This window comes from Scyliorhinus torazame, chromosome 26 (assembly GCF_047496885.1).
Source record: "Scyliorhinus torazame isolate Kashiwa2021f chromosome 26, sScyTor2.1, whole genome shotgun sequence".
Lineage (NCBI taxonomy): Eukaryota > Metazoa > Chordata > Chondrichthyes > Carcharhiniformes > Scyliorhinidae > Scyliorhinus > Scyliorhinus torazame.
In genome coordinates this window covers 41,253,691-41,266,520 of record NC_092732.1, presented here as the reverse complement: position 1 = coordinate 41,266,520, position 12,830 = coordinate 41,253,691, and the positions used below count along the sequence as shown (strand labels likewise).

The 12,830-nt window shown below is 59.3% G+C and overlaps 1 protein-coding gene across 1 annotated transcript in view; it reads right to left on the bottom strand.

The window, feature by feature from the left end:
- LOC140402890 (poly(rC)-binding protein 3-like) overlaps positions 1-12,085 on the bottom strand; it is a 35,922-nt gene extending 23,837 nt beyond the window's left edge. The window contains 5 exon segments of the mRNA XM_072490517.1: positions 5,160-5,291; positions 8,389-8,505; positions 8,702-8,734; positions 8,852-8,875; positions 11,959-12,085. Coding sequence (XP_072346618.1) covers positions 5,160-5,291; positions 8,389-8,505; positions 8,702-8,734; positions 8,852-8,875; positions 11,959-12,024 — 372 coding nt within the window. The 5' untranslated portion in view covers positions 12,025-12,085.
- Between the last annotated feature and the right edge of the window lie 745 nt (positions 12,086-12,830).

Here is a 12,830-nt window from a genome sequence, read left to right as displayed (position 1 = left end):
GGGAGGGGTGTAGGGGGGCTGGAGGAGGTTACAGAGATAGTGAGGGGTGTAGGGGGACAGGAGGAGGTTACAGAGATAGGGAGGGGTGTAGGGGGCTGGAGGAGGTTACAGAGATAGGGAGGGGTGCAGGGGACTGGAGGAGGTTACAGAGATAGGGAGGGGTGTAGGGGCTGGAGGAGGTTACAGAGATAGGGAGGGGTGTAGGGGGCTGGAGGAGGTTACAGAGATAGGGAGGGGTGTAGGGGAGCTGGAGGAGGTTACAGAGATAGGGAGGGTGTAGGGGGCTGGAGGAGGTTACAGAGATAGGGAGGGGTGTAGGGGGCTGGAGGAGGTTACAGAGATAGGGAGGGGTGTAGGGGGCTGGAGGAGGTTACAGAGATAGGGAGGGGTGTAGGGGGGCTGGAGGAGGTTACGGGGATAGGGAGGGGTGTAGGGGGCTGGAGGAGGTTACAGAGATAGGGAGGGGTGTAGGGGGGCTGGAGGAGGTTACAGAGATAGGGAGGGGTGTAGGGGGCTGGAGGAGGTTACAGAGATAGGGAGGGGTGTAGGGACTGGAGGAGGTTACAGAGATAGTCAGGGGTGTAGGGGGACTGGAGGAGGTTACAGAGATAGGGAGGGGTGTAGGGGGCTGGAGGAGGTTACAGAGATAGGGAGGAGTGTGGGGGCTGGACGTTACAGATAGGGAGGGGTGTAGGGGGCTGGAGGAGATTAGAGAGATAGGGAGGGTGTAGGGGGCTGGAGGAGGTTACAGAGATAGGGAGGGTTGTAGGGGCTGGAGGAGGTTACAGAGATAGGGAGGGGTGTAGGGGACTGGAGGAGGTTACAGAGATAGGGAGGGGTGTAGGGACTGGAGGAGGTTACAGAGATAGGGAGGGTTGTAGGGGGCTGGAGGAGGTTACAGAGATAGGGAGGGGTGTAGGGGGCTGGAGGAGGTTACAGAGATAGGGAGGGGGTGTAGGGGGCTGTCGGAGGTTACAGAGACAGGGAGGGGTGTAGGGGACTGGAGGAGGTTAGAGATAGGGAGGGGTGTAGGGGGCTGGAGGAGGTTACAGAGATAGGGAGGGGTGTAGAGGGCTGAAGGAGGTTACAGAGATAGGGAGGGGTGTCGGGGGCTGGAGGAGGTTACAGAGATAGGGAGGGTTGTAGGGGGCTGGAGGAGGTTACAGAGATAGGGAGGGGTGTAGGGGGCTGGAGGAGGTTACCGAGATAGGGAGGGGTGTAGGGGCTGGAGGAGGTTACAGAGATAGGGAGGGGTGTAGGGGGCTGGAGGAGGTTACAGAGATAGGGAGGGTTGTAGGGGGCTGGAGGAGGTTACAGAGATAGGGAGGGGTGTAGGGGACTGGAGGAGGTTACAGAGATAGGGAGGGTTGTAGGGGGCTGGAGGAGGTTACAGAGATAGGGAGGGGTGTAGGGGGCTGGAGGAGGTTACAGAGACAGGGAGGGGTGTAGGGGCTGGAGGAGGTTACAGAGATAGGGAAGGTTGTAGGGGGCTGGAGGAGGTTACAGAGACAGGGAGGGGTGTAGGGGGCTGGAGGAGGTTACAGAGACAGGGAGGGGTGTAGGGGGCTGGAGGACGTTACAGAGATAGGGAGGGGTGTAGGAGGCTGGAGGAGGTTACAGAGATACGGAGAGTGTAGGGGGCTGGAGGAGGTTACAGAGATAGGGAGGGGTGTAGGGGGCTGGAGGAGGTTACAGAGATAGGGAGAGTGTCGGGGGCTGGAGGAGGTTACAGAGATAGGGAGGGGTGTAGGGGCTGGAGGAGGTTACAGAGATAGGAAGGGTTGTAGGGGCTGGAGGAGGTTACAGAGATAGGGAGGGGTGTAGGGGGCTGGAGGAGGTTCAGAGATAGGGAGGGTGTAGGGGGGCTGGAGGAGGTTACAGAGATAGGGAGGGGTGTTGGGGCTGGAAGAGGTTACAGAGATAGGGAGGGTGTACGGGGCTGGAGGAGGTTACAGAGAGAGGGAGGGTGTGGGGGGCTGGAGGAGGTTACAGAGATAGGGAGGGGTGTAGGGGCTGGAGGAGGTTACAGAGATAGGGAGGGGTGTAGAGGGCTGGAGGAGGTTATAGAGTTAGGGAGGGTTGTAGGGGGCTGGAGGAGGTTACAGAGATATGGAGGGGTGTAGGGGGCTGGAGTAGGTTACAGAGATAGGGAGGGGTGAAGGGGGCTGGAGGAGGTTACAGAGATAGGGAGGGTGTAGGGGGCTGGAGGAGGTTACAGAGATGGGGAGAGAGGAGGTTACAGAGATAGGGAGGGGTGTAGGGGGCTGGAGGAGGTTACAGAGATAGGGAGGGGTGTACGGGGCTGGAGGAGGTTACAGAGATAGGGAGGGTTGTAGGGGGCTGGAGGTTACAGAGATAGGGAAGGTTGTAGGGCGCTGGAGGAGGTTACAGAGATAGGGAGGGATGTAGGGGGCTGGAGGTTACAGAGATAGGGAAGGTTGTAGGGGGCTGGAGGAGGTTACAGAGATAGGGAGAGTGTAGGGGGCTGGAGGTGGTTACAGAGATAGGGAGGGGTGTCGGGGGCTGGAGGAGGTTACAGAGATAGGGAGGGGTGTAGGGGACTGGAGGAGATTACAGAGATAGGGAGGGGTGTAGGGGCTGGAGGAGGTTACAGAGATAGGGAGGGTTGTAGGGGACTGGAGGAGACTACAGAGATAGGGAGGGGTGTTGGGGCTGGAGGAGGTTACAGACATAGGGAGGGGTGTAGGGGGCTGGAGGAGGTTACAGAGATAGGGAGGGGTGTAGGGGACTGGAGGAGATTACAGAGATAGGGAGGGGTGTAGGGGGCTGGAGGAGGTTACAGTGATAGGGAGGGGTGTAGGGACTGGAGGAGGTTACAGAGATAGGGAGGGGGTAGGGGACTGGAGGAGGTTACAGAGATAGGGAGGGTGTAGGGGGCTGGAGGAGGTTACAGAGATAGGGAGGGTGTAGGGGACTGGAGGAGGTTACAGAGATAGGGAGGGGTGTAGGGGGACTGGAGGAGGTTACAGAGATAGGGAGGGTTGTGGGGGGCTGGAGGAGGTTACAGAGATAGGGAGGGGTGTAGGGGGCTGGAGAAGGTTACAGAGATAGGGAGGGGTGTAGGAGGCTGGAGGAGGTTACAGAGATAGGGTGGGGTGTAGGGGGCTGGAGGAGGTTACAGAGATAGGGAGGGGTGTAGGGGGGCTGGAGGTTACAGAGATAGGGAGGGGTGTAGGGGCTGGAGGAGGTTACAGAGATAGGGAGGGTGTAGGGGGCTGGAGGAGGTTACAGAGATAGGGAGGGGTGTAGGGGGCTGGAGAAGGTTACAGAGATAGGGAGGGGTGTAGGGGACTGGAGGTGGTTACAGAGATAGGGAGGGGTGTAGGGGACTGGAGGAGGCTACAGAGATAGGGAGGGGTGTAGAGGCTGGAGGAGGTTACAGAGATAGGGAGGGGTGTAGGGGACTGGAGGAGGTTACAGAGATAGGGAGGGGTGTAGGGGGCTGGAGGAGGTTACAGAGATAGGGAGGGTTGTAGGGGACTGGAGGTGGTTACAGAGATAGGGAGGGGTGTAGGGGGCTGGAGGAGGTTACAGAGATAGGGAGGGGTGTCGGGGACTGGAGGAGATTACAGAGATAGGGAGGGGTGTAGGGGGCTGGAGGAGGTTACAGTGATAGGGAGGGGTGTAGGGACTGGAGGAGGTTACAGAGATAGGGAGGGGTGTAGGGGGCTGGAGGAGGTTACAGAGATAGGGAGGGTTGTAGGGGACTGGAGGTGGTTACAGAGATAGGGAGGGGTGTAGGGGACTGGAGGAGGTTACAGAGATAGGGAGGGTTGTGGGGGGCTGGAGGAGGTTACAGAGATAGGGAGGGGTGTAGGGGGCTGGAGAAGGTTACAGAGATAGGGAGGGGTGTAGGAGGCTGGAGGAGGCTACAGAGATAGGGAGGGGTGTAGAGGCTGGAGGAGGTTACAGAGATAGGGAGGGGTGTAGGGGACTGGAGGAGGTTACAGAGATAGGGAGGGGTGTAGGGGGCTGGAGGAGGTTACAGAGATAGGGAGGGGTGTAGGGGGCTGGAGGAGGTTACAGAGATAGGGAGGGTTGTAGGGGACTGGAGGTGGTTACAGAGATAGGGAGGGGTGTAGGGGGCTGGAGGAGGTTACAGAGATAGGGAGGGGTGTCGGGGACTGGAGGAGGTTACAGAGATAGGGAAGGGTGTAGGGGACTGGAGGAGGTTACAGAGATAGGGAGGGGTGTAGGGGCTGGAGGAGGTTACAGAGATAGGGAGGGGTGTAGGGGCTGGAGGAGGTTACAGAGATAGGGAGGGGTGTAGGGGGGCTGGAGGAGGTTACAGAGATAGGGAGGGGTGTAGGGGGCTGGAGGAGGTTACAGAGATAGGGAGGGGTGTAGGGGGCTGGAGGAGGTTACAGAGATAGGGAGGGTTGTAGGGGACTGGAGGAGGTTACAGAGATAGGGAGGGTTGTAGGGGGCTGGAGGGGGTTACATAGATAGGGAGGGGTGTAGGGGGCTGGAGGAGGTTACAGAGATAGGGAGGGGTGTAGGGGGCTGGAGGAGGTTACAGAGATAGGGAGGGGTGTAGGGGCTGGAGGAGGTTACAGAGATAGGGAGGGGTGTAGGGGCTGGAGGAGGTTACAGAGATAGGGAGGGGTGTAGGGGGCTGGAGGAGGTGACAGAGATAGGGAGGGTTGTAGGGGACTGGAGGAGGTTACAGAGATAGGGAGGGGTGTAGGGGGCTGGAGGAGGTTACAGAGATAGGGAGGGGTGTCGGGGGCTGGAGGAGGTTACAGACATAGGGAGGGGTGTAGGGGGCTGGAGGAGGTTACAGAGATAGGGAGGGGTGTAGGGGGCTGGAGGAGGTTACAGAGATAGGGAGAGTGTAGGGGCTGGAGGAGGTTACAGAGATAGGGAGGGTGTAGGGGTCTGGAGGAGGTTACAGAGATAGGGAGGGTGTAGGGGGCTGGAGGAGGTTACAGAGATAGGGAGGGTGTAGGGGACTGGAGGACGTTACAGAGATAGGGAGGGTGTAGGGGGCTGGAGGAGGTTACAGAGATAGGGAGGGGTGTACGGGGCTGGAGGAGGTTAGAGAGGGAGGGTTGTCGGGGAGGGAGGAGGTTAGAGAGGGAGGGTTGTCGGGGAGGGAGGAGGATTCTGAGGCAGGGAGGGGGCTGGGACTCTCTCACCTCCCGAATCTCCTTGATTTTACAGCCTCCTTTTCCGATCAGCGAACCGCACTGACTGGCTGGAATGACGATCCGGAGGGTGACCGGGGGTTGGCTGGACGCATTGCTGTTGGACATTGCACTGTTGATATCCTGGGGGGGACACACACAATGTTACCCTGAGACTCCCCCGAGATCGCCCAGTCCCCCCGAGATCGCCCAGTCCCCCCGAGATCGCCCAGTGTCCCGAGATCGCCCAGTCCCCCCAAGATTCCCCCAGTCCCCCCGAGATCGCCCAGTCCCCCCGAGATCGCCCAGTCCCCCCGAGATCGCCCAGTCTCCCCGAGATTCCCCCAGTCCCCCCGAGATCGCCCAGTGTCCCGAGAACCCCCCAGTCCCCCCGAGATTCCCCCAGTCCCCCCGAGATCGCCCAGTCCCCCCGAGATCGCCCAGTGTCCCGAGATCGCCCAGTCCCCCCGAGATCGCCCAGTCCCCCCGAGATCGCCCAGTGTCCCGAGAACCCCCCAGTCCCCCCGAGATTCCCCCAGTCCCCCCGAGATCGCCCAGTCCCCCCGAGATCGCCCAGTGTCCCGAGATCGCCCAGTGTCCCGAGATCGCCCAGTCCCCCCGAGATCGCCCAGTCCCCCCGAGATCGCCCAGTCCCCCCGAGATCGCCCAGTGTCCCGAGATCGCCCAGTGTCCCGAGATCGCCCAGTGTCCCGAGATCGCCCAGTCCCCCCGAGAACCCCCCAGTCCCCCCGAGATCGCCCAGTCCCCCCGAGATCGCCCAGTGTCCCGAGATCGCCCAGTCCCCCCGAGATTCCCCCAGTCCCCCCGAGATCGCCCAGTCCCCCCGAGATCGCCCAGTGTCCCGAGATCGCCCAGTCCCCCCGAGATCGCCCAGTCCTCCCGAGATCGCCCAGTCCCCCCGAGATCGCCCCAGTCCCCCCCGAGATCGCCCAGTCCCCCCGAGATCCCCCAGTCCCCCCGAGATCGCCCAGTGTCCCGAGATCGCCCAGTCCTCCCGAGATCGCCCAGTGTCCCGAGATCCCCCAGTCCCCCCGAGAACCCCCCAGTCCCCCCGATATCTCCCAGTGTCCCCGGGATCGCCCAGTCCCCCCGATATCCTCCCAGTGTCCCCGAGATCGCCCAGTGTCCCGAGATCGCCCAGTGTCCCGAAATCGCCCAGTCCCCCCGAGATCGCCCAGTGTCCCGAGATCGCCCAGTCCCCCCGAGATCGCCCAGTGTCCCCGAGATCGCCCAGTCCCCCCGAGAAGCCCCCAGTGTCCCGAGATCGCCCAGTCCCCCCGAGATTCCCCAGTCCCCCCCCGAGATCGCCCAGTGTCCCGAGATCCTCCCAGTCCCCCCGAGATTCCCCCAGTCCCCCCGAGATCGCCCAGTCCCCCCGAGATCGCCCAGTCCCCCGAGATTCCCCCAGTCCCCCCGAGATCGCCCAGTCCCCCGAGATCGGCCAGTGTCCCGAGAACCCCCCAGTCCCCCCGAGATCACCCAGTCCCCCCGAGATCCTCCCAGTGTCCCCGAGATCGGCCAGTGTCCCGAGATCGCCCAGTCCCCGCGAGATCACCCAGTGTCCCGAGATCGCCCAGTGTCCCCGAGATCCCCCAGTGTACCGAGATCGCCCAGTCCCCCCGAGAACCCCCCAGTGTCCCCGAGATCCCCCCAGTGTCTCTATCGCCCAGTGTCCCCGTGATCCCCCCAGTGTCCCCGAGATCCCCCAGTGTCCCCGAGATCCCCCCAGTGTCCCCGAGATCCCCCCAGTGTCCCCGAGATCCCCCCAGTGTCCCCGAGATCCCCCCAGTGTCCCCGAGATCCCCCCAGTGTTCCCGAGATTCCCCCAGTGTCCCCGAGATCCCCCAGTGTCCCCGAGATCCCCCAGTGTCCCCGAGATTCCCCCAGTGTCCCCGAGATTCCCCCAGTGTCCCCGAGATTCCCCCAGTGTCCCCGAGATCCCCCCAGTGTCCCCGAGAACCCCCCAGTGTCCCCGAGAACCCCCCAGTGTCCCCGAGATCCCCCCAGTGTCCCCGAGATCCCCCAGTGTCCCCGAGATCCCCCCAGTGTCCCCGAGATTCCCCCAGTGTCCCCGAGATCCCCCCAGTGTCCCCGAGATCCCCCCAGTGTCCCCGAGATCGCCCAGTCCCCTCGAGATCGCCCAGCCCCCCCGAGATCGCCCAGTGTCCCGAGATCGCCCAGTCCCCCCGAGAACCCCCCAGTCCCCCGAGATCGTCCAGTCCCCCCGAGATCCCCCCAGTCCCCCGAGATCGCCCAGTCCCCCCGAGATCCTCCCAGTGTCCCCGAGATCGCCCAGTCCCCCCGAGATCCCCCCAGTGTCCCCGAGATCCCCCAGTGTCCCGAGATCGCCCAGTCCCCCCGAGAACCCCCCAGTGTCCCCGAGATCCCCCCAGTGTCTCTGAGATCGCCCAGTCCCCCCGAGATCCCCCAGTCCCCCCGAGATCGCCCAGTCCCCCCGAGATCGCCCAGTGTCCCGAGATTGCCCAGTCCCCCCGAGATCCCCCAGTGTCCCCGAGATCCCCCAGTCCCCCCGAGATCGCCCAGTCCCCCCGAGATCGCCCAGGCCCCCGAGATCGCCCAGTCCCCCCGAGATCCCCCAGTGTCCCCGAGATCGCCCAGTGTCCCCGAGATCGCCCAGTGGCCCGAGATCGCCCAGTCCCCCCGAGATCGCCCAGTCCCCCCGAGATCCCCCCAGTGTCCCCGAGATCCCCCCAATCCCCCCGAGATTCCCCCAGTGTCCCCGAGATCCCCCAGTCCCCCCGAGATCCCCCCAGTGTCCCCGAGATCGCCCAGTGTCCCCGAGATCCCCCAGTGTCCCCGAGATCGCCCAGTGTCCCCGAGATCGCCCAGTCCCCCCGAGATCGCCCAGTCCCCCCGAGATCGCCCCATTCCCTCCGAGATTGCCCAGTGTTCCCGAGATCCCCCCAGTCCCCCTGAAATCACCCAGTGTCCCCGAGATCCCCCCAGTCCCCCCGAGATCGCCCCAGTCCCCCCCGAGATCGCCCCAGTCCCCCCCGAGATCGCCCCAGTCCCCCCGAGATCGCCCCAGTCCCCCTGAGATCGCCCAGTCCCCCCGAGATCCACCAGTGTTACCGAGGTCACCCCAAGTGATCGCACGCAGTCCGATTCTCACCTTGTGTCCCGGCTCCCGTTGCCACCCCCCCACCCCCTCAAGCAGACACCCCACCACTCGAGCACAGACATCCCCCTTCCCCCTCACCTCCTCCAGCTTGTGCGTGATCATCGCGAAAGCCTTGAAGATGGCACTGGTCGGTCCCGACAAGGTGACAATCCGTTCTGGGCAGTTGCCTTCGGAGATGTTGATTCGCGCGCCGCTCTGGGGGGGGGGGGTAAAAGAAAAAAACAGGAAAACATGGTCGTGACTGAGAGTTATAACCCCCCCCCCCCGCCCCCCCACCCTCCCGGCCGCCCCCCCCCTCCCTCCCCTCCCCGCCACCCCCCCCCCTCTCTCCCCGCGCCCGCCCCCCTCCCCCGACTACCCAGCCCTCGCGTCCGGACGGTCCTGTGCTCACCTCTTCCCGCATTCTCTTCACCGTCTCGCCTTTCTGTGGGGGGGGGGGGAGGAGACACAAGAGGAGACGCGGGTTACGCTCAGTGACAGCGGGTCCACCTTTTAAAACAGTCAAGTCAAAGAGAGCTGGGTGGGGGGGGGGTTCACTCACCTTTCCAATGATGCTGCCCACCTCCTGTGTGGAGAGAGCAGAGAAAACACAAGCGTTATCCAGTCAGAGTACAGCAGAGGGAGATACAGAGAGTACAGCAGAGGGAGATACAGAATCGCAACAGTCTCTCCCTCAACACCGGCAGCACTAAACTACTGACTTAGAACAAAGAACGATTACAGCACAGGAACAGGCCCTTCGGCCCTCCCAGCCTGCGCCGATCCAGATCCTTTATCTAAACCTGTCGCCTATTTTCCAAGGATTTACTTCCCTCTGTTCCCCGCCCGTTCATATATCTGTCTAGATGCATCTTGAATGACGCTATCGTGCCCGCCTCTACCACCTCCGCTGGCAAAGCATTCCAGGTACCCATCACCCTCTGCGTAAAGAACTTTCCACGCACATCTCCCTTAAACTTTCCCCCTCTCACCTTGAAACCGGGACCCCTTGTAATCGACACCCCCACTCTTGGAAGAAGCTTGTCGCGATCCACCCTGTCCAGACCTCTCACAATTTTGTAGACCTCTATCAGGTCCACCCCTCAACCTCCGTCTTTCCAACGAAAACAATCCTAATCTACTAAACCTTTCTTCATAGCTAGCGCCCTCCGTACCAGGCAACATCCTGGTGAACCTCCTCTGCACCCTCTCTAAAGCATCCACATCCTTCTGGTGATGTGGCGACCAGAACTGCACGCAGTATTCCAAATGTGGCCTCACCAAAGTCCTGTACAACTGTAACATGACCTGCCGACTCTTGTACTCAATACCCCGTCCGATGAAGGCAAGCATGCTGTGTGCCTTCTTGACCCCTCTATCGACCTGCGTTGCCACCTTCAGGTTACAATGGACCTGAACTCCCAGATCTCTCTGTGCATCAATTTTCCCCAGGACTCTTCCATTGACCGTACAGTCCGCTCTTGAATTAGATCTTCCAAAATGCATCACCTCGCATTTGCCTGGATTGAACTCCATCTGCCACTTCTCTGCCCAACTCTCCAGTCTATCTGTATTCTGCTGTATTCTCTGACAGTCCTCCTCGCTATCTGCAACTCCACCAATCTTCGTATCATCTGCAATCTTGCTAATCAGACTATCTATACCCTCGTCCAGATCATTTATGTATATCACAAACAACAGTGGTCCGAGCACGGGTCCCTGTGGAACACCACTAGTCACCTTTCTCCATTTTGAGACACTCCCTTCCGCCACTACTCTCTGTCTCCTGTTGCCCAGCCAGTTCTTTATCCATCTAGCTCGTACACCCTGAACCCCAGGCGGCTCCACGGTAGCATCCTCGTAAATCTCTTCTGCAATCGTTCTAGTTCAACAATCTCCTTCCCAGAATAGGGTGACGGGAACTGAACACAGTATTCCATGTGTGGCCTTACCAATGTCTTGTACAACTTCAACAAGACGTCACAACTCCTGCATTCAATATTCTGACCAATGAAATGGAGTTTAATCCGGACAAATGTGAGGTGATGCATTTTGGAAGGTCTAATGCAGGTCGGGAATATACAGTGAATGGTAGAACCCTCAAGAGTATTGAAAGTCAAAGAGATCTAGGAGTACAGGTCCACAGGTCACTGAAAGGGGCGACACAGGTGGAGAAGGTAGTCAAGAAGGCACACGGCATGCTTGCCTTCATTGGCCGGGGCATTGAGTATAAGAATTGGCAAGTCATGTTGCAGCTGTATAGAACCTTAGTTAGGCCACACTTGGAGTATAGTGTTCAATTCTGGTCGCCACACTACCAGAAGGATGTGGGGGCTTTGGAGAGGTTGCAGAAGAGATTTACCAGGATGTTGCCTGGTGCGGAGGGCATAAGCTACGAGGAGCGGTTGAATAAACACGGTTTGTTCTCACTGGAACGAAGGAGGTTGAGGGGCGACCTGATAGAGGTATACAAAATTATGAGGGGCATAGACAGAGTGGATAGTCAGAGGCTTTTCCCCGGGGTAGAGGGGTCAATTACTAGGGGGCATAGGTTTAAGGTGAGAGGGGCAAGGTTTAGAGTAGATGTACGAGGCAAGTTTTTTACACAGAGGGTAGTGGGTGCCTGGAACTCGCTGCCGGAGGAGGTGGTGGAAGCAGGGACGATAGTGAAATTTAAGGGGCATCTTGACAAATACATGAATAGGATGGGAATAGAGGGATACGGACCCAGGAAGTGTAGAAGATTGTAGTTTAGTCGGGCAGCATGGTCGGCACGGGCTTGGAGGGCCGAAGGGCCTGTTCCTGTGCTGTACTTTTCTCTGTTCTTTGTTGAAACCTAGCATGCCGAATGCCTTCGTCACCACCCTGTCCACCTGCGACTCCACCTTCAAGGAGCTATGAACCTGTACCCCGAGATCTCTTTGTTCTGTAACTCTCCCCAACTCCCTATCATTAACTCAGTAGGTAATTAACAACTTCAAATTCCTCGCTATAAATATGACTGCGGTTCCCCTGTCTAGATATCGACATTATATTGCTTTCAGAGTCGCAGGGTATCAAATGATACCCCCTCAAGGTTCAACCAGATATCGATCAAAGACCCAACAACTGGTTCGTTAGTTCAATAATACTTTATTCACACACAAGGTTAACTCATACATGCAACATAAACACTACACCTAAAACTCTGACAACCTGTACAACTCTGTCCCAACTCCATCTACAAGTTTGCTGACGATACGACCATAGTGGGCCGGATCTCGAATAACGACGAGTCCGACTACAGGAGGGAGATCGAGAACCTAGTGGAGTGGTGTAGCGACCACAATCTCTCCCTCAATGCCAGCAAAACTAAAGAGCTGGTCATTGACTTCAGGAAGCAAAGTACTGGACACACCCCTGTCAGCGTCGACGGGGCCGAGGTGGAGATGGTTAGCAGTTTCAAATTCCTAGGGTGTCCCCCCCCTCTCTCCCCCCCCCCCCCCCCCCCCCCCCCACACACACGCAGACCGGGACTGCGAGGACCCAGTACGCAGACCGGGATTGCGAGGACCCAGAACGCAGACCGGGATTGCGAAGACCCAGAACGCAGACCGGGACTGCGCGGACCCAGAACGCAGACCGGGACTGCGCGGACCCAGAACGCAGACCGGGGCTGTGAGGACAAACCTTTCCGTGCATCAATAGGCGGAGAGTGAGGGTCACATTCAGTCTGCCTTCCACGGCCGTCTCCATGATCCGGAGTCTCGCGGATGGGCAACGGCGAGCGTATCAGCGGTGATCAGCGCGGGACCTGCAGAGGAGATGCACACAGGGGATTGGTACAGGATTGCGTAAATACAGGGGATTGGGACTGCGTAAACCCCAGGGATCGGCGCAGGACTGTGTACACACAGGGAGTCGGTACAGGACTGTGTAAACACGGGATTGTTACAGGACTGTGTAAACACGGGATTGTTACAGGACTGTGTAAACACGGGATTGTTACAGGACTGTGGAAACCTAGGGAGATGGTACAGGACTGTGTAAACAAAGGGAGTTGGTACAGGGACTGTGTAAACACAGGGAGTTGGTACAGGGACTGTGTAAACTCGGGATCGATACAGGACAGAATAAACACAGGATTGGCACTGGACTGTGTAAACACAGGATCGATACAGGACTGTATAAACACGGGATTGGGACAGGGCTGTGTAAACACGAGATTGGTACAGGGCTGTGTAAACACAGGATCGATACAGGACAGTATAAACACGGGATTGGTACTGGACTGTGTAAACACAGTATCAATACAGGACAGTATAAACACGGGATTGGTACTGGACCGCATAAACACACGGCACGGCGTTCCTCTCCAATCCACATCACTCACCCACCGCACTCCTCCCACACCCTCTCCCCTCTCAGTCCACCCCTCCAGTCTCCCTCCCTCTTCCCCCATCTGTCTCTCTCTCTCCGATCTGCCTCTCTCTGATCAGTCTTCTCTGTCTCCGATCAGTCTTCTCTCTCTCCGATCTGTCTCTCTCTCTCCGATCTGCCTC